Here is a 22,069-nt window from a genome sequence, read left to right on the forward strand (position 1 = left end):
TATTGTTAAAGAATTATAAAATTTCTTAATTAAAAATTTAGTCGCAAGATTATATGGTTATTTTAAAACTACTTAGTTCGGTTTGAGAACAAATGATCAGTTTCTTTTTAAGGAATTTCATGAAAGATGTTTTCGTAATTTCTAATATTTAACAATTTTTCACAAATGTTCACGATTAAGTCATGTAAATTATTCGTCCTAAAACTTTTTTATTACCTTTTTCATAAATATCATTGATATTATTTCATTTTAAAGATTTCGTCGGTTGCAAACTTTACTATCACGACTCTAAAACGTTTTTGAATTTGTTTCAAGTTAGGTTATCTAAAAATAAGAAATTACGTATGATGTGAAAGCACGTAGTACGGCAGTTAGTTGCAGAAAATCATCTAGTAAAAGTTACCAACTTTTGCTTGGTAAGTAAGTTATTAATTCTGATATTAGTGTTAAGTGCTTATCCAGTTCATAATTATATTTAGCTAAATTATTATTTTTTACGTTTTTAATTTTGACTGCTTCATTAAAATTCATGCGTTAATTCATGTTTACAATTGTAAATAGATAATTATGTTCTTGTTCATTTGTTAGACGGGGCAATATTAAAACTATTCTATTGTATTTTAACGTTTTACATTGAACCTTATATCCCTATATTGGAAACGTCAATGAATTTATAACGTAAACGTTCATGAATCTATTAAAATCAAAATTATCAACATTGATAGACGTTATGTATTTCGAAGCAAGGTAAATACATTTCCAAAACTTATATTTGGAGCATCTGTATGAGATATTGTTAGACTGTTTGCTTGGTTTTTTAGAGCTTCAGTTTTGAACTATAATGTTGTTTGATTTGCTTAGTGTACAATTAATCTAAATATAATTAATGGTTTATTTAATTATTTTTTTAAATAAAGTTGAAGTGCAGACTGTGATGGGCATTAGCCAAAAGTAAGTAACGGACATCAAAAATTTGCAATGAAACTCCAGTGTTTAATTGTATTGTGTACTGTGAAACTGTAAAGGAACTGGTGTATTAAGTTTTATATTTTTATTTATTCCTTATTTACCACTCTTATTTATGGAAAATCCATAAAAAATAAAATACAGTAATATACCATAAGAGCAAAATAATATAATAAAAAAAAATAATAAAATTAGAATGTAGGAGTTACTTAACCAAATGGACGTAGGAAAATATACAAACGACACAATTTAATGATATCATTATGATAACAGATTGATAGTATTAAATAGAGTGAAGGTGAAAAGTCTGTAGTCAAAAGATAAATGAAATACAAACAATAGGGTAGCATCACATAAATATCAATGCAGTATACAATGAAATACATTTGCAGTAATCAAATCTTTAAATAGAAAAAAAATTAATATAGTCCTTCTTAAATATTAATTACATATCCTGTTTATGTTATTTATAAAAAAATTTTCATTGCCATATGGAGAAAATTCTTCAGACTTATGGATAGCTAATTTTATCCTTTTGGATTCGTAATCTAAGATTTTGTGATAATGAATTAGTAATACATATTTTATCCTTACTTTTAATATTCTTACCATTTAATTTCAGAATTATTGCTTTATGCTAATGGTTTATGAATTAGTTGTTTTATGAAAACTGTAAATAAGTAAGATTACATTTTTTTCTAATAGGATAAAGCTGTAATTGCGTTTGTTTTTTTTCTTTTAGCTGTTTTAACTAAGCTTATTAAATAATCTAGTTTTTCAAAGCTGCTGCACTTGTTACTCTGTGACATGGGCAGTGTATGTAATGCATTACAATGTATGTAATGCAAAAGGGCTCCCTTGATTTTTTCTACCTATAACTGCTGTGATGTATATAAAGCAAAGCACCTAAGATGCAAGAGGTAGTAGTCATTGTTTTTCTCTCTATCTGAGAGTAATGATGTTAACTATATCATTAGATTCTGTGGTAAACAGTAAATTATGGCGCTTCCTGCTGGCAGAAAATATAATCTTAGTCAGGAATTTTTAGAAATAATCAGGACAAGTCAGGAAAAATTGCAAGAAATTTCAAATAATTGCATTTTTCAGAAGTAGCTTTTTCATTAACAAATCTCTTCTGGTGGAGAATTTGCACAGAGACAATAATTTATCAATGAAAAGTTTTTGTTCATAAAAAAAGAAAAAACTTCTCCCAAGAAGAACAAAATAGAGCCCTGAAAAGGAAAATGCAAGCATAAATTAAAAAACTGGAGGAAGAAAGGAAAAGGTTAAGAGCTACAATCTTGGCAGAAGCAGAAGAACAGATAGCCGCCAAAATTAAACTTTTAGAAAAGGGTAAACCTTAGGGACTTTTTTTGAAAAAAAAAATTGCCTTGTGTTTAATATGTACATAATAATATGAATGTAATGAGATCTCATATTATTATTTTAATTTTTTGGTTATATGCAGTAAAGCTTTTCTTTTTTTCTAAATGACATTCTTCATACCGTCTTCTAAAGCTTCTCACTGCAGTGAACATTTTTTTTGTAATGAATACAATCTTCCTACCCCCAGCATCTACAATTGCATAAAAAAATTGAATAATAGTGATAAAATCATTTTCTAGTAAATGTTAGTTTATTTTCTGTACAAAATTAGAAGTTCTGTTCTAGTTATCTTATCTGTATTACTTTTAGTCACAATGATTTTAATTTTCCTTTAAGTTATCAAACTTATATTCTTTGTTAAATTGAAATCTGTTTCTTAGCATTTTTATGCAAACCAAGTTATTAAATATTGTTTTTTATTTACTTTGCAAAATAATGTAGGCTAGGGCTAGTCTTTGTGAAAAAGTTTTAAGCAATCTTAAGTGCGAGCCAATTATTGTTAAAAATTGCTTTAGTTAATATTTTATTTCTTATCTGTGTTACTTTTAGTTACGAAGATGTTCGTTTTTATGTAAGAAACTAATTAAATATTGTTCATTTTTCTTTGTAGTTTGCAATGTAATTAACTGAAACAATTTATTACAAAAAATAGCCTAATTTTAAATATACACTGTAAAAAAATAATGTTTAAAAATTAATGTAATAATAAATAATAAAAAAAATGTGAGTTGGGCAGCTATGGGGATGGTGGAGGCTGCAGAAAAAAAATGTTCACATTTTGTAGAGTAAATGGCAGTAGCATAACATTACGTTTCAGGAAATTTTTAGTAAATTGGTCAGGAAAAACAAATCTTAAAATTTGGGGGAACCTGTAATGTTTCATTTGAAGGAATGACTTACTCTTTGTAAGACTAAAATGCTAAAATGCAACAGTATGTCTGGCTTGGCAAAGAAGACAACAGTAAACTACTTCACTCCTCACTCTTTTTTTATTTTTGTTTGATTGACGTATTTTTTTCTAAAAACAGAAAATAATTCACAATACATAGTTATAAGCAACTTTATTTTCTGTTCATTAACTTTACTTGTATTTCAAAGTTATCTGTACAATAAAAGGAATACTTTTTAAGTATTCAAAATATAATTTCAGATTTTTTTTGTGTTTAATGTACTCCAGCATTTATTATGAAGTAATTTATTTTGTTAATCTGTAATTGTTAAAGTGCATGTATGTTTTCATAATTCTATTGTTCCAATTATTTGGTCTTTATTCAACACTAATTTTTTCAGTTTTACTTGAAGGACTTCTTCATTCATAAATCTTCCTTTTTTTATAAAAAAATATGACATTCTTCTCTAGAAAAAATATATTTATTTTTAAAAAATGAACTGTTAAAATTTCAGTAGTAGACTGTTGTAGTTGCAGAAAATGAGTGATGGTGCAATTTGAAATGATAACTATTTGTTTTTATAGGACATTGTGGAAGAAGATTACTTTGTATAGCTGCTACTAGGTTTAAGAATTTTATTTTTTTGTAAAAGGGTTTTTCGTTTAATTGTTAATTAAATCTTTTTTATCAAAATCTTGATTGTGCTTCAGTATTGATTCTCTTTAGAGGATTGTTTGGTTGAATTATTTTGTCATGTAGCTGTAAAGTGTATAGCTTTACTATGGCTTATAATATTTAAATTTGCAGATTCACTTTGAATATTTAAATATGCTTGGGTTTGTATTTTACTTTCCTAATTACTGAACAACACATGAGGTTGGTTGCTGAATGAATGACATTACCATTTAAATTTCCAAGTATTTATTCTTCATTGTTATAAATATTTAACTAATTTGGGATCAGTTTCAGTTGTATCTGAACCTCTACTTCATAATTTTGCAACAAACCAAGTGTGTACCATATAACCTTATACGTTAACTCATTAACATTTATGAGTTTTGTCACCCATAATGAAACAGTTTTTTGTTTGTATTAGTTCACTTTAAATTTTATTATTGCTTATTCCTGTTTTTCAATACATATTTCTATATTTTGAGTGGTACATTAGATATTTTTAGTATTACCAATTCTTTTTTTCAAGTGCATTACTTACACTGATTGAAGTGTGTACATTCCATTCATGTTTGTATTTAAACTAGAAATTTTTTCCTAACGATTAATTTTTTCTTCTTCGCTATCACAAATTAGATTACAAAAGTATAATCTAGTTTAAAAAAAAAATCTTAACCTATTAGGCTCAATCTACATCTGAAATACTACTGGGTGACAATAATAACTTGGGCTAGATAGTGACAATAAAAACTTTTGCTCTGGGCCCTGTTTTGGAAGGTTTTCAGAGAGACCAATTTTATCTTAATAATAAAAAGAATGTGTATATTCGTACATTGTAAGAAAGTTAAATGAAAGAGAAATCATGTAAAAAGATTAAATTTACAGATTTCAGTGTTTAAAAAAGAAAATTGGTTTCCAAAAAGTGTGTATGCCTTTGTCTGCATCTTATTAGCTAAACCATTGAACTAATTCTATTCAAATTTTTTGTTATCTGAACAATCTTGCTTTGTTATATTAATTTTACAGTCAAGCTGGGTTTTGATTAAACCTTGAACAGTTATTAATGCAGAAGTTTCCTGTTATTCATGTTTGTTACATATCATTAGGTAGTCACAAAAAAATTTCCCTTTTAACTAAGTAGCATGAGTTTTAGTTCAAAACTTATAGTAACATTAAACTGCATGGCATTATTTTAATGTGCTCTACTGATTTTGGTTTCACTATTGGTATTTGGTCAACTTTTTTGTATGATGTTGCATTGCAACAAATCTTTATCATGTTCATTTCTCACCCTTAAAAACAACTTTCTGAAGTGAGAGAAAATTTGCTTTACTTTTATTCGGTTTGAATACTATGAATCAGGTTGATGGCACTTATAAGAGGTTTCCATTTTTGTGTCTCTTGTCACTCTCTCTCTCTTCTTTTACATTCTGTTAACTATATTTGTAGAAAATTTCAATCTTTATATTTGAAAGATAGCACATTGTTTAAAGACCCTTGTTTAAGGTGTTCTTTTAGATCGATTTAAATGATATATTGGGTATTTCATGTTTAAATTTAAAAGAGATATTAAAATGCTGTTTATCTTCATTATCTATCTTGGTAAAAAAAATTGGTTCCCAATCAATCATTTGACAATGATAATTACGTTTTATGATGTATGGCTTTTGCATGTTCTGTTTATTACGCCTTTTGTTTGCTATGCTACGACTAAATGCACGACTATTTTGGCAAAAATAATATGCTAGCAGGGTTCTAAAATTTAACATTTTTTAAAGTGGCTGTGCTTTTGTTTGTCATTTCTATCAAATGGAAAAAATTATGGGAGCTTAAAAGTTGGGAAGTTTCAACATTTTTAAAATGAAGTAGAATAGTGTAATTGCTATTCAGCTGTTTTATGGTGCTGCAGGATAATAGTATCCAGGTGTTATTTAAATGGCAATTTCAACTTAAGATATGATAAAATTCACTGCTGTTTTAAAATTGTGATTGGGTTCCTAAGTTTGTGGATAATTTATTGTCGAGGTTTAATTAATGACTTAGTTTGATTGGACTGCAAAACTGCTGAGTTTGTAGCCTACTGTGGGACAATGTAGTCTTGAAACAGCTTAACTTTGTAAAAATTTTAAATGTTTTCATTTTAATAATCTTTCAAAAAGTTTCTTTTATTATAAAATAAGTTTCAATCCTATAAAAGAGAACATTAATAATCCTCCTTGATTTTTACAGTGCTGTTCTGTTATAGAAAATATATCATTTCTTTTCTTTTCTTCTTTTATTTACTCTAACCCACTTCCAGGAATAAGAATTTTTATAGATTATTATTGGTAAAAAATTGTATCAAAAATCTGAAATACTATACTTAAGTAAGTCATATTTATTTTGTATAAAACACAGTATTGAATTTATTTACTGTTGTATATTCTCATATATTTCAAAAATGCATGTATTGATTTATTCAGTAATATATAATTTAAAAAAAAATTGTTTTTAAATAAAGTATAATTTGGCTCATCAGTTGCAAAACGAAAATGTAAACAGTATGAGGGCAAAATGAATTTATTATTTAAAATTTTGACATGAACTCACCACAAATTAAATGTAAATAAGTTTTTGAATTCTGCTGAATCTAGGTTTCATTGTAAACATATTTTCTACGCAATTGAATTTTCTGCAATAAATTTAATATAGTAACCATACTACTAAGAAATTGTTATGTTTTATATTGTAATAAGTTAAACATAATTTATTCTGTTGTGTGTGTTAAACCAATGCATAATTACTTTGATAAGTGTAGATGTTATGCTAGATTATAATAGATATCTCTCTGTACATATACAATGATATATTTGCATCTTTTTCTTGCATGCATTTACATAATATAAATTCTGTCATATTTTTACATAAAATAATTGTGGTTAAAACCATAGCAGCTACATCTATGAAATGTAATTCATTTATTTATAAATTTATTGAATATTTTATTCTAGATGAAAATTATTACAATAAAATTTTATCAAACACAATTATAAGTAATGTGTACATCTGCTGTAACAGAGGCTGGGATTACTGATTTCTTTGCTATATTGACACTATGTCCAAAGCTGTTTGTAATCATTGTATATACATCAGTTATTTGCTCAAAGGCTGGTCTATATGAGTGATACCACAAAATATTTTTATTACTGTTAATTACTGTTAATCTAATGTTAATAGATATGGTCTCAATTATATAATGTTCAATTATATAATGGTTATATAATGGTTCAATTATATAATGTAAGTTTTATTTTCTAATGTTATATCAAACTTTAATTTTCAAGATCAGTTTCTCTTAAAAATTTTTGCAGTTTTAAAAACAGTTAAAATTTTTAATTGAACTTTAAGTTCCATTTTTCTTTAATTAAAATGGTTTTACTTATATATTTTAACATACAAATCCATGCTTATGTAGTTAAAAGATATTAATTAAAATACGGTTAAATATCTTAATTCGTTTCTTTATTTTTTTTTTCCAAAACCTAGTCTGCTTCTATGGGCATTGCAATTTCTATTCAGAAATGTGTTCAAAATGCTAATAACTCTCAAAATGTGCTCTGGGTGTAATTATGAAATCGGCGATGTAATTCCCATTTTTACAAATTCTGGCAAAAATATTCATGTTAGAAAGAAAAAGTGTTTAAATAAAAACAAACACATTGGTTTATCCGCTAACAAAAAATTTAATGCTAAGTGCCAACGCTTATTGTCAAACTGTGTATTTGTTAGGGGCTTTGTTAACACATCACCTTTGAGCACTGTCATTTCTCTCTTAAAATCTTAATATTATTGTTTTGATCAGTAATTTTATTATTTCTATTATTATTATTAAAAAAAAGTCAGTTCTTTAAAGAAATATAATGCATTTGAGTTTTGAATTTTTAAAAAATACCATTTCATAATAACTGTAAACTATATGTATATTTAAAACTAACATTATTTCTGAATCAAAAGAAAATGTATCCCATGTGAGAGTACAGGAATGAGGTAGCAGAGTGATCATATTTTCCAACCAGGGGTTGACAAAGAGGTTATAATATTATAGCACCAGCATATTTTACTTACTAAGTTTATTTACATTTTAATCTATACATTTTTTTACACTCATTACACTAATATATTTTATATTATAACAGCAACTAAAATCGTGAAAGAGATAAAACAGCTAAACTCTTTAGTTTATATAAATAAAAGTCATTGAGTTTTGAACCCTTCATTCTGAGATTTTTCAGAATATTTCCTTAGCTTTGTATTTACACATAGTTCTTTAAGAAACCAAATTAATTCATCTAAATAAAGTGTGAAATTGAATAAAAAAATAAATATTGCAGGTAATTTAAATTTCATTATATTATAGTGCAGCTATATCTATTTTTAACCAGGCACTTGATCAATTAGTTATTGTTTATATTTAATCTTCTTAATTTTTTGTAGAACAACAATATTCTTCAACAAATTTTTAACATTAAGATTAATGATTATTGTTTTTTGAAAAATAGAATAATTCAAAACAATCTTTATATTCATTTTTCAAATTAAATAAATAAAAAATACATAAATTTTTTTTGTAATTATACAAATTAACTTTAAAATACATTAACTTTACATTTATATTACTTTGAACTTCAATAATACATTGTTTGTTTGAGCAAAAAAAAAATATCTACTCTTAATTTCTTAAATTTATTTTGCAATAATTATATGCACAGCATATAAAAAAATTAAGAAATCATTAAATACAAATTATCCATTAATTTGTTGATTGACTGCTTTGTATGAAATTGTGATAGTCTTCTTTTTTTTGTGCAGTTCATTTTATATCGGATACAGCTCATTTGTATAGCCAGCATTGAAAAGTGCTTTCTACATTCTCAGAATTGCCAAGCACGATGATTTGTTGTTAATTAGAACCTAATGACAGAATGATGGCTGGGAGACACTATAGAACCCAAGTGAGCACTTCTTAAAATCTGATAACAAAAATTTTTATTACCCTACTGTTGTGTTTGTGAAGATTCAATCATCATTAAATTAATTATTACTACAGAAAATAAAGGTCCATGTTCTTGCTTCACATTTTAAACCTTAATTGGACCAGCAGATTTAAATTTTATGGACTATTAAGGCAGATTTCATATCTGAGTTTAATATGGGTTGTACTGTAACAATATTTTGAATAAAATTATCATTCATAAACATGTATAAAAAGGAAGTAAGTAAAAAGTAATGAACAGTCAAAATTAGCAAGGCCATAATTTTGAAGCTAAAATGTTTATGGTTATAACAACAAAAAATTTGTTGTTATCATAGTGAATTTAATTACTTAACGGTATTATAAGAAAAAAAATCTGTATTGCAATCTCATACAGTCAGTACTTAAAAAAATTTATAATTACTAATAAATAATTTATTCATTATATTTTGAGTTCTTTAATACTGACACAGTGAAATAAACATTATGTGTAAAATATTTGGTAAATAAAAAATTACTACTAATAAATGACTAAGAATTAGAAAAAAAACTTCCCCTTATTATATAAATGATTATATATAACAAACTTATTATATATTTTTATCAGAATTAACAATAAATAAGAATATTTTTATTCTTTTATATATATATATATATATTATAAACAATAGTTTAGTCTTTTTGGTCCCAGAATTCATCATTCTTGCAACCTAAATAAACATTAAAAAAACTTTTTTTCATGCTAAACAAAAACAAACATTATTCTAGTGCATGCAAACATAATTTTACATTTAATTCAAGTTTGTTTAATATACTAAAATAAAAACTTTTGCATAATTACAAATGCTATCATTTAAATTTATCCCATTTTTTTATTAAATTTATTCAGAGATTGGTTATAAATTATTCTACAATTGTACCATTTTAAAATATGTCTGTGCTTGATCATACTTCACCAAATCTGTTATGTCCTTCAGTTTTGTTTCCTTTATGCACTTCAATTTTTGTCTCCCTTCCTATGCCTTACATTATTAAATTAGCCCATTAACTGCCAATTAAATTTCACTCATATCAGCAAAAAAAAAATTGAAAATCTGAATAAAACTTCTGTATGTTGGTAAAAAATCTGCTAGTTCTGTAATTGTTTATCACTTGAATTTTGCCAAAAAAAAATTCTTTGAGAAGTTTTACATTTTACATTTTTCATGATATATTAGAGAAACAAGTCACTTTGGCTTAAAATTTACTCGATTTTAGTGGTACAATAAATTGATTAGTCAACCTCTTGTTTATTATATTTAGAAAGGAATGAAAGCAATTCTATTTATAGTACATATTTAAAATAGAGGGGAGAAAAAATCCCTGTTTTATTCTGAAATTTGAAAAATTTATTCAAAGGAATTCACATAACCATTACCATGATATGTGGTAGATTAAATTGCAAGATAAACATCTATCCGTGACAGATTTTATTACTTACGAAAAAAAAAAAACTATATTTATTTACTACTTTTCTACATAGTTGCTTTCACCAATACATTTTTAAAAGTGTTTAACCCCACTTCTTCATTCAAAATTCTTAGTATTCATCTCTGTATCTTACATTTTGTCACAATTAATATTATTTTTTGTACTCTTATTTGTTTTCAATTAAAGTTTCTCTTTTCCAATAATTTCACAACTGCTCCTACTTCATATTAGCAGGAAGTACTTCCTATTTCTGCTCCTTAATTTTAAATGTTTTATTCCAGTCTGCATAACTGAATGTTGTAATCAATAAACATCATGCAGCATACAGATTCTTTAGATTGTCTTTCTTCTAAGATTAATCTGGGAGTTAGTACTATCCCTTGAACCCGTTCTCTTGAATTTCATCTAGTAAGCCTTACATCTCAGATTCTTTTCATTTATAAATTTTCCCAGTTAGTAATATAGATGCTCGAAATATCACGCTGATAAAACAAAAAAATTCAGTGGAAATAATAGGCTACAAAATAAAACTTGTGTATCTGAAGAGACTAAGGTTTTTGTTAAAGATTCTAATTTCTTGTATTCAACAGTTAGGACTTTAACAATTATAATGTTAATAGAATGTAATTTTACATGTCTATTTTAAACGTTTTGTTGACATTTTTAGAAAATTATTATTTCTATGAAATGAATTGGATCCAGAATCAAGGTATATTGAGGAACGAGAAGCTAAAGGAATTTGATAAGTGAACAGAGGGCAGAAATAGTTAATAAGTATAATGAATTAATGGATTAGAAGACAATTAACATAAATAATTATTTCAGTTTGACACATAATGATACATTACTGTATATGTCAGGAATATAAGAATGCTACTATAGGGCTTAAAAAAAGGAACTGCACAAGTATTTACTGGGACAGATCTAAAGGAAGTATGGTAAAACCAACATTATAAAATAAACAATGAATTATGCAAAAAATATAAGTGGTTAAAGTTTGTATGTGCATAAAATTTAGTTAGAAAAAGCTGCTCTTAAAACTAGAAATAAGACTGTTTCAATTTTCTTTAAATTTTGACTTTAAGAAGTCAGAACTAAATCAAAAACAAACTACCAACTTATTAATCCTTAATTTTGTGTTAATTCAAAAAGTTAACATTTAAAGAACTAAAGAAGTTCTTTAAGTCTTAGGTACATTTTTTAAAACTGGTTTCATATTGTTTACAGTTTCTGGTTTTATTTTTATTTGTAATTTGGATAGCCCTACAAAATTGTCTATAATTGTCTTCATATGTGATTCAAAAGAAATGCAAAGTAATGATGTAAAGAGACTGTTGAAATGATAAGTATATGTAACGATTATGCTACAATAATAAAAAATCAAACATGATGATGAACAAATTTTCTAATATGTTCAATTAATCTTCTGTTAAAGTTTTCCACTTCGGTTATCAGGAAAAACTTACAGAGGAACTGCTGGTGAAACTTCCTTTATTCCTCTACAAATGAAACAACAAAAGAGTTATTGAAGTAGGTGAATTTGCCTTTATGTGAAAGCAAGGCTTTGTGTGTGTGTATGTATATGTATGTGTGTGTGCACGTGTGTGTGTGTGTGTGTGTGTGTATGTATGTATATATATATATATATATATATATATATATATATATATATATATGTGTGTGTGTGTGTGTGTGTGTGTGATATAAACATTTTACTAAAATTAATCTTTTTGGATTATTATTCCTCTGTACTGTTAAATTATATTTAAATTCTACTAAATAAATCACCTAGCACAGAATATTGAGATAAGACATATCTTAATTATCATGTAATTTTTCTGTTATTATGCAATAACAGAATTATTTCAATCATGACTGAGGATGTGAGATCCCACTTAAGTATTTTCATAAAAAATTAAGGTAAGACATGCCTTATCTCTCAATATTTTGTAATTGATGGTTTAATAGAATTTAAATATAGATATAATATATATATATATATATATATATATATATAACTGTGGGCTAAACTGAGAACTTCCTACTTTTATTGAAGTCTGTTTAAAAAAAATAAACATATAAGGTACTAACCAATAAGGTTGGAAGTTATCTGAACATATATTTATTTATATATACTAAACAAAGAAGCAGTGAATCCAGGTGTTTTTTCAAGCAATCTTATTTAAATACTCATTGACAATTGTGTTGATTATAAAAAGTAAAATTTAAAAATAATTTGATGGAAATATCTCTTAAATTCGTAATTTATTAAAACACGTAGACTGGAATAAAATGTTCAACATTTTAAAAAAATTAGGGTTCAAATACAGAGATAGAAGAACAATTGCTAACATGTACAAGAATCAAACAGCAACAGTAACAATTGAAGAGCAAAAGAAAGAAGCCGTAATAAGAAAGGGAGTCTGACAAGGATGTTCCCTATCTCCGTTACTTTTTAATCTTTTCATGGAACTAGCAGTTAATGATGTTAAAGAACAATTTAGATTCGGAGTAACAGTACAAGGTGAAAAGATAAAGATGCTACGATTTGCTGATGATATAGTAATTCTAGCCTAGAGTAAAAAGGATTTAGAAGAAACAATGAACGGCATAGATGAAGTCCTACACAAGAACTATCGCATGAAAATAAACAAGAACAAAACAAAAGTAATGAAATGTAGTAGAAATAACAAAGATGGACCACTGAATGTGAAAATAGGAGGAGAAAAGATTATGGAGGTAGAAGAATTTTGTTATTTGGGAAGTAGAATTACTAAAAATGGACGAAGCAGGAGCGATATAAAATGCCGAATAGCACAAGCTAAACGAGCCTTCAGTAAGAAATATAATTTGTTTACATCAAAAATTAATTTAAATGTCAGGAAAAGATTTTTGAAAGTGTACGTTTGGAGTGTCGCTTTATATGGAAGTGAAACTTGGACAATCGGAGTATCTGAGAAGAAAAGATTAGAAGCTTTTGAAATGTGGTGCAATAGGAGAATGTTAAAAATCAGATGGGTGGATAAATAGACAAATGAAGAGGTATTGCGCAAATAGATGAAGAAAGAAGCATTTGGAAAAATATAGTTAAAAGAAGAGACAGACTTATAGGCCATATACTAAGTCATCCTGGAATAGTCGCTTTAATATTGGAAGGACAGGTAGAAGGGAAAAATTGTGTAGGCAGGCCACATTTGGAATATATAAAACAAATTGTTAGGGATGTAGGATGTAGAGGGTATACTGAAATTAAACGACTAGCACTAGATAGGGAATCTTGGAGAGCTGCATCAAACCAGTCAAATGACTGAAGACAAAAAAAAAAAATTAAAACACAGAAACACAATAAGATCTTTCTTATAAGCAGAAATATTATGGTGAGTAATGCAAAGGTAGTTTTATTGTCTGGTTTATGAAGGTATCTATCATTTTTTTTAGAAATAAGAGACTTTTTAACCAACAGTTGCACATTTTTGAATATAAATACACAAATAAGTTATTTAATTTTTACAAAGTTGAAATGCTATTCCCAAGTCAAAGCAGATTACCAGGATGGCACTTACTACATAGGATTCTTGGTCACAACTGGTGGTGTTTTATGAATATAATGTAATACTAAAAGAAAAATTTGTGTTGTCAGTAATTATAAATTCTTTCTATTTCACTTTGGAAATATGTCTACTCTAAGAATTATATACATATTGCAATTTATCATTCATTAAACAGTGACTTCTTGATTAATTAAAATTTTTGCCCAACTTCAGCCAATGTACAATTCACTTCTTGATCATTTTTGCAGATTAAGCTAAGTTTTTTGTGTAATTTTATGTAGCTAATTACTTTATTTTCAAATTTATACTACTGAAGTTAATAAAAAGTATATTTTCTGACATAATTTTTTCATACTGCTATATACTTTAATTATGAAGCACAGCTATATCAAACAGAAAAATAAGTGTCATCATTTCTTATTTATTTATATTATCTTCATCATTATTGGATTAAGATTGCCTTCATATGCATTTTATAATAAATAAATAATACCAACCTGGTAATTTATGAATGTAACAGGACATAAACATTGAAAGCAAAGACTGCATCATAACATCTATTATCTTATAGAAAATATATTTCCAGGTCCTTTTTTCCTTGTTAGTTTTGCAGCAACTGCAAGAAGTCATACAATTTAATAGTGTGGTTATTATTTTTAAGCTAACAAATAATCTCAATAAGATAATTAAATAAAATATGAAATCTCTATTTACTAACGTTCAAGAAATTACAATTTACTTTTTTATTCATCAGCTAGATCAATTAATTGCAAATGTCAGTTTAGTCACTGGATATAAAGCTGGTTCTTATAAACATTCTAGACCATACTAAACCAAATCTTTTTGATGGTTTGTCAATTACCTGTCAACAGGGTAAACCCTGTTTGTCTATTAATGCCGAAGAACACTTCACATGCCTTCTTAGCAACACTCTGAATATGCCCCTTCAATTTGAAATTCTCATCAAGGAGTACACCCAAATACTGTTGCAACGAGATATAAAAAATAGCACGGCTGGTCATCAAAACATGGACTCGCCACATAGCAGCCAAATGGCCGTTCAACAGCAATATGCTGGTCTTCTAAGGGCTAAATACCAACTTGTGTTGATTGCTCCACACCTCTAAAGCTTGAGATGCCTGGAATTCGACCTTGTTCCACGAGTCTCATTTGACCAGCTGAAGCCCATCATCGGCATAAGCACATGACATCTGCTGGGCAACCTCAATCACATAAGAGAGTCAAACTCCACAACCCAAAGCAGAGGGCCTGGCACACTGCCTTGAGGACACCTCTTCGACAGCATCTTACTCACCTCAGTACCACCAAAACGAAGCACTTCCTACCGGTTACAAAATTAACTTTGTAACACCCTGATCTCATATAGAATATGCCATTTAACTGATATGAGGCAGAGGGCCACTACAAGTTATTAAATGTCCTGGATGTATCCAAAAATATATGCAGGACGTAAGCAGAGTCAGAGTTAGTAACAATGTCAATCACTTTTAAAATTGCATCCTCTGTACCTTTCCTTGGTCAAAAAACATACTGGTTCTCTATCAATAGATTTCGCAAGGCCAACCTTCTTAATCCACACATACAGCACCTTCTCAAACATCTTACCAAGGACCAGCAAAAATCATTCTATTGAGAACCTTCGTTATTGCACCTACACTTACACCTAACAAGCGAACAAGGAATTCCACAGTGATTCCATTATACTCAGGAGCCAACCTGCCACACCTCAGTCTCGGTAATCTCAAGAGATGCCATACCCAAACAAAAAGAAGCAACCCTTCTTTTCAATATTGACACTCACCCTCCACATCATCATCTGGCAGTAAATCATTCAACAGTGTATGTAATATTTCTGTCTTGCCAGTCAGTACACCTTGCCAGATCAAGAGAGCAGACAGAAATCATTTATGTCCCAAAATATTATAAACGACACCACAGGTACTGATCCTGCGCGAAAGAATGCCAAGAATTTATTTTTGCTGTTTGAATCATACGAAAATACTGGGTCCTCAAATCGTTATACTCTGAAGCAAGTTCTGCTTGTTGCTCATGGTCACAGTCATGTTGAGTAGCTTGCCTAAGACAACTCATACACCCTTCAGATCAGAAAATCTTTCATCTCCCATGGAGCAATTCTCTCCTGACCAGAACTATGTGGGATAGAGTGTTCTGCAGCATCCACATAAGCAAGAGAAAGCCTCTTCGCCAATTCTATAACTTCCTAACTCTAGGTGATCACTGGAACAGTCATCAACTACTGTCCATCAACAAACAGTCCCAGGAATATTTCTTCCAACCATCACATCTATATTGGTGCAGCTAACAACTTTCTACTATCCACCATTCCTGCGAAGGTTGGCAAGTCACCCAAAACATTATAAACCTTGAGATTGTGTTCTACAATAAAACTATCCCCACCAACTCCCCTTTCTTATCTGTCAAAGTACTGTACCAACATAAAGGCTGTGTATTAATATTTGCAACAAACCAGACAACCCTGTCCCATTTCTCTAAATGACTCCAATGTTTTGAAGTTCTAATATCTGTGATTTAGTTTCACAGATGTCATTTGCTAATAGTGCCAAGTTGTTGGTGAAACCAAGACAGTTTATTTTGATTTTTTAGTCTATTTTTACTTTCAGGGGGCATTTTTTGAGCCATTCCAAAAAAACTCAAAAAAAAAAACAAAAAAAGGGGGAAAAATGGGTTTTACCATCTCTGGAGTGAATTGAATAACAGCAGTGAGAGTCCATAGCCTTGGAACAGTCCTGTTTTGATCTTAAAAGGTTCTGAGAGCTTGCTTCTGAATTTTAGCTTTGACTTAGTGTTTGTGAAAGTCAATTTTATCATGTTTATTAATTGGATATGTAGTTTGAGGTGTCTTAGAATTTTTAGTAGGGATTCTCTCTGGATGCAGTTATAAGCTTTCTTGAAATCTACAAATGTTATCACTATGTCTTTGTTTCTTTTCCTGTTATAATCCATTATTAGCTTGAGACTCATGATATGGTCTGGACAGCTCCTCCAGGGTCTGAAACCTACCTGGTATGCTCCTATTTCTTTCTCGAATTGTAAACCAATCCTTCTGAGGATGATTCTTGAAAGAATTTTGTATTTTGTATCTAGGAGTGAGATTCCCCTGCAATTGTTAGGGTCTGTTTTGTACACTTTTTTGTGTAGTGGATGGATGAGAGCTGTTGTCCAGTGTATCCAAATGTATATACTCTTGAGAAAAATCTTTTTCTCTGTATTTCTCTTTTTACCAACCAATCTGAAGTCAGTTATGGAATAGCCATTGTTTGACAAAATTTTATCTGAATGTGTTGAAAGCTAGGTATTATGGTTTTAATTAAAAAAAAAAAAAGAATTAACAAATCATATGTGTAAAGTGTAAATTAATAAGAAAGAGAATAGTTTACTACATGTAAATCTGAATGTGTACATTTTTATGTCATTACTTTCATTCTACTAGTTTTTCTTCTTATCACCAATTTTGATTACATTTAGATTTTGTGAAATAAATTTTATGATTTCTTCCTCTACTCTTTTTGCTTTCTCCAGTATTCTTTCATTTTTTCAGTAAATTATTTCCTTTTTTTGACTGACCAACATTTTTCTGTTTCTAAAAGTTCTCAAAATTTATCTACTTTTTCTGTTATCTTTTGTTTTTATTTCTTTTGGCTTTATTTATTAATATATGTGCACTGATTAATGTATAATTTTTATTTCCACATCTTAAATTTAGAAATGATAGTCTTCATGAGGGTGAATAAAAATATAAATAAATATAAATAAAAATTTGTGATAGTTAAAAGTTTCTTTTTATAAAAAACGTTGTGCCCAAATGTAGCATGTTTTTTGCATTATTACTTTTATTGTTCTACCATTTAAGATTCTGAGATTTAGCACCACAAGTGTTTTCTTCTATGTATCTAGTTCCTTGAAGTAGCAAAATAAGAATTTCTTGTTAGATCAATTCTTTTAATTTTACTACTTTTAAAAGTAAATTTAAGTTTAAAGTTACAAACAGATACATATTTATTGGTTTTAAATTTGATTTTGGGTTTACAGAAGACTCTGATCTCTTCTTGTATATCAGTTCACCAGAATCCTTTCCAACACATCATTCTTTCTAAAAATGGTGAATTTTCCTTTCAGATTATTACTTATAGTAGTTTCTGCTTTAGAAATGTCCATCATGCATAAGTTATTTAAAAGTTCAGTTTGAAAGAATAGATATCTCTATTCCAAAGTTAAAATTAATATTTAAATCCTTGAGTTCTCCTCTTCAGTTCAATGAATTTCTTATACTTATCCACGACCAACACGTGGTGTATTGAGGCTCTATTTAGACCTAATCAAGATTTTCTGAAGACATCCTGCACCTAAGTGTTTTTGGTGAAGGAGAATTGAGCTCCTTTGTTTTGTAAACTATTAATAGCTTTTATTTCACTTGTGAAATTTATGCAACAATAACAAGAAATGTTCATAATAATATAAAAGCATTTGTTATGAGATATATCAAAAAACTACAATAGAGTCATGTTCTTGACCATTTTTCAAGATACTTAATAAATTGCTTTACTGTTTATGAAGTTGGAAAAGCTTTCTTAGATAACAATAAAGATTTCAATAAAAGATAACAATAAAGATAGCTTTCTTAGATAGGGACAATAAATGTAGAACACTGCTTCTGTTCTAGAAGCTGCAAAGTAGTGTGGCTGGGTAATAGAAGCTATAACAACTATAATTGATAACTTTCATTTTTATCATATAACGACTAAGAAGATAGGAAATACGTTAAAAATAATAAAACTTGCTAGTAAAATGTATAAAAATTGAATGTTTCAAAAATAATTATTTATGAAATTAAATTCAAGTAAATTAATATCACTTTCTAAAAAGAAATCAACCAGAAAACCATAATTAAAGAGAAATGTTTGTGTATGTTTATGCCATATACATATCTGTTTTTTTACAAAACACAAGATATTTAAAAAAATATATAAAATATAAATTAACTTTTTCTGCTTTTCTGAATTTAAAATGTTATTTATTTTGAAATTATTTTTTTTTTTTACGATAACTTTATTTTCATTTTAATAACATAATTTTCTGTGAAAATCTTGAACATTGAAGTAATATTTCGGGTATATTTAGTGTTTCAAATATAAACAAATTTATCATCACATTTGTTACCTATATTGTAATTTAGTATATTTCACATTTAGAAAAAAGATAAAGGGGATGAAGTGATGAAAAATGTCACACCAAATGAGGATTCTTCAATTAAATAAAAATTATCTTCAATTAAAAGTACTGACAACCAATTAAATGAAAGTCTAACATATTAATAATTATACCAACTGGGCTGATAGTTTGGATCAATTAAAAATAAAATTTAAGGAGCCATAACCATACATACCAGAATAATCTTGAGGCGTCATTTCTTTATCAATAACACAATCTATAGACTGTATCCATAAATCTCTATCTGTTGATGTTGCTGCAGATAGGTAATACCAACGTTGTGGTGTACGTAATGTAAAACTAAATCCTTGGTCTCTTGTACCAGGAGGAACTCCAACTCTTACACTGTATCCATTGAGCATATGCCCAAGGAATATTTCTCCTTTTGGATGAGCATCCTGTGTTTAAAATTGAAAGAAAAATCTTTTAATCTACCTGAAAACTACCTATTTTAATCTAAAAAAAAATTTTTGTATTAGTAAACCGGATATATACTAGAAATACAAGAATTGTGATTAAAAAATTCATTTCCACCTTTAAACAGAGATTCAGAGGAATTACTTAATGTTCCCCCTTATTCACTTTAAAGGCACTTATTCTTAACAAGAATAAGTGCCTTTAAAATAATCTAAAAACATTATTTTCAATTTTAGAAAATATTGGATCTCATTATTTTACACTTTTTTTTTGAGGTATTTTTAAAAACCTGCTGAAACAATTCCTTAGTAGCTCACCCATTCCCACTACTTGATTTGTACTTTGTATTGTCTTTGTTTGTACTCTGTTGTAATCTTAATTAAAAATTATCAGTTGGTATCATACAACAGTGATGTTAAAATCTGAGTGGTCAAATTACATAGGGATTCATAGTAAATATAGATATACATAGTAAAACATAGGGATTGAAATTGAATTAAAAACAGAAATATCAGTAACTGGAGTTATTGGGGGTTTGCAGGACAGATTTATTTAATAGCATTTAATTTTTTATTAGATCTAGATAATTTTTCAAAATCCATATTTTATTTTTTTTGTCAAGAGAAAATGTCAGGGCAAACTTATTAAATATACCTCTTAATCAATTTCATTTTTTTGTTTCTTTTGTTCTGCAACCACAGTATTTTGTACAGTAATTTCTTATAATTTTACAGGTTTATAATTAGTCTATATATGATTTTCAATGGGAAAATTTTTGTTTCATGTATATTCCCTCACTTAGCACTCAAAATCTTGAAAATGTCAAGTCCTTGGTGAATATGGCTATGCAAAGGATTAAATACAAGAAAAATAAAAAATATACTTTCCAGTAAGTAAAGAAACTTAATTACCAATTTAATTTAATAAATCTAGTAATGCAATTATAAAAAGGGGATAGGAATATCATAAGTTTTGTATTAGAGTAAAGAATGATACATTACTGTACATACTACATAATACAATTTGCAGATTCGGCATTTCATGTATAATACTGACTGAAGTAATATTTATGTATTATAATTACAGTATTGATTACATTTTTTATTAGAGTACGTAACTGTTTAAAAGGCTAATTTATAAGCACCTTAACAAATAAAATTGACCAAACTTGCTGTGCTCAGCAAGTTAAATACTGAGTATGCAATTCAATCTAATAGTGGTTGTAATTCTTTTTCTTTTTTTACTCAATTTTGTATATCTAAACTGATTTTTATTATATTACTATCATGGCCTGAAAAAACCACTGATATACATAATCTACAGATACATCTAAAGATAGCAGTGTTTAGAATTATTTTCATTCTGCAATTTTAAAGATAAAATTCTCTGCTTTTCCTTCTTAAGTTTAAATTTTCCTTTATGGCTATACAACCTAAGGAATTAGTATATAGAGATGTATCTTCAGTCAGGGCAACTTCTTTACCTTAACTGATGTAAGGTTGTGGAAGGTATTATATAGTTGATAAACGGAAGAAAAATTCTTTTTTCTTATAAAAAGATGTTAGATAGATCACATCTAACTATCTAAGTAATTTTTTTTTGTAAATCTAATTTTTGTTTTTTATGTTATGAAACACCAGCTTTTATTTAGTTAAAATTAGAAACAATGATTTTTTCTTTTAATATGAAAATTTAGAAAGGACTCTTATACTCATTGATACTTACTGATTTTTTAAACATTCTCATAATGTCTAAAAACAGGACACTAATTTTTATTTAAGAACCCAAATAGAATTTTTTTCATTTAAAAAGGCAGTTCAGCTCAGCTCAGACAAATTCAAACTTGCCTGATTGAAGACTATAGTTACACTTGTATGCAACTTTAATTACAATAGTGTGCAAATTAATCTGAACACACATAGTTTTTTTTTGTTTTTTTATTTCTATGTTGTGGCTATTCTGTTTGACCACACTGTTCTTAAGTTGTCTGTGTAACGTGAATTTATTGTACGTGAATTTTGTGTAAGTTTATTTCACTTTTTATTACAAAATCATATTTTTGTATTTTTTGTTCTGTCTAGATTATATAATAATGGACATAGAGTTATGTCCATACTTTCCAGCACTTTCTTAGTGTCCAGCACTTTCTTAGTGCTCAAAAACTGTTGTTTCTCTTTCTGAACATGCATGCAGGTGAAGTAATTAAGAATAAAGCCGGACATATTAATTACTAGATATTTACAATTGTACAGGTATGATTTTTTTTCTAAATAAAGTTACTTTTTATTAAGTAACATCTTTGTTCAGATTAATTTGCAAGCTACTGTAGTCATTTTTTAAATATACACACAATAATTCTGAATATTATTACTGTTGAAATAAAAACAAAAGGTTATTAATAGACTGCTACATTTCTTAAATGATATTTTTTTTTT

General features: G+C 27.7%; 1 protein-coding gene and 1 long non-coding RNA gene across 3 annotated transcripts in view; one reads left to right on the plus strand and one right to left on the minus strand.

Moving 5' to 3' along the window:
• Positions 1 to 348: 348 nt before the first annotated feature.
• Positions 349 to 21,757, plus strand: LOC142326098 (uncharacterized). The gene is made up of 3 exons (XR_012756692.1): positions 349 to 416; positions 20,369 to 20,523; positions 21,716 to 21,757. It is a non-coding gene; the product is annotated as an uncharacterized LOC142326098 (long non-coding RNA).
• LOC142326096 (arf-GAP with dual PH domain-containing protein 1-like) overlaps positions 8,009 to 22,069 on the minus strand; it is a 37,980-nt gene continuing 23,919 nt past the window's right edge. The window contains exons 6-8 of one of the 2 annotated variants that reach the window (XM_075368278.1): positions 19,393 to 19,615; positions 14,444 to 14,562; positions 8,009 to 8,923 (exon numbers count right to left, since the gene is read on the minus strand). In XM_075368278.1, coding sequence (XP_075224393.1) covers positions 14,507 to 14,562; positions 19,393 to 19,615 — 279 coding nt within the window. In that variant the 3' untranslated portion in view covers positions 8,009 to 8,923; positions 14,444 to 14,506. Of the gene's footprint in view, positions 9,636 to 14,443; positions 14,563 to 19,392; positions 19,616 to 22,069 lie in introns of both variants that reach the window. The other variant, XM_075368277.1, reaches the window with a different exon arrangement.

This window comes from Lycorma delicatula, chromosome 6, assembly GCF_047948215.1.
Source record: "Lycorma delicatula isolate Av1 chromosome 6, ASM4794821v1, whole genome shotgun sequence".
Classification (NCBI taxonomy): Eukaryota; Metazoa; Arthropoda; class Insecta; order Hemiptera; family Fulgoridae; genus Lycorma; species Lycorma delicatula.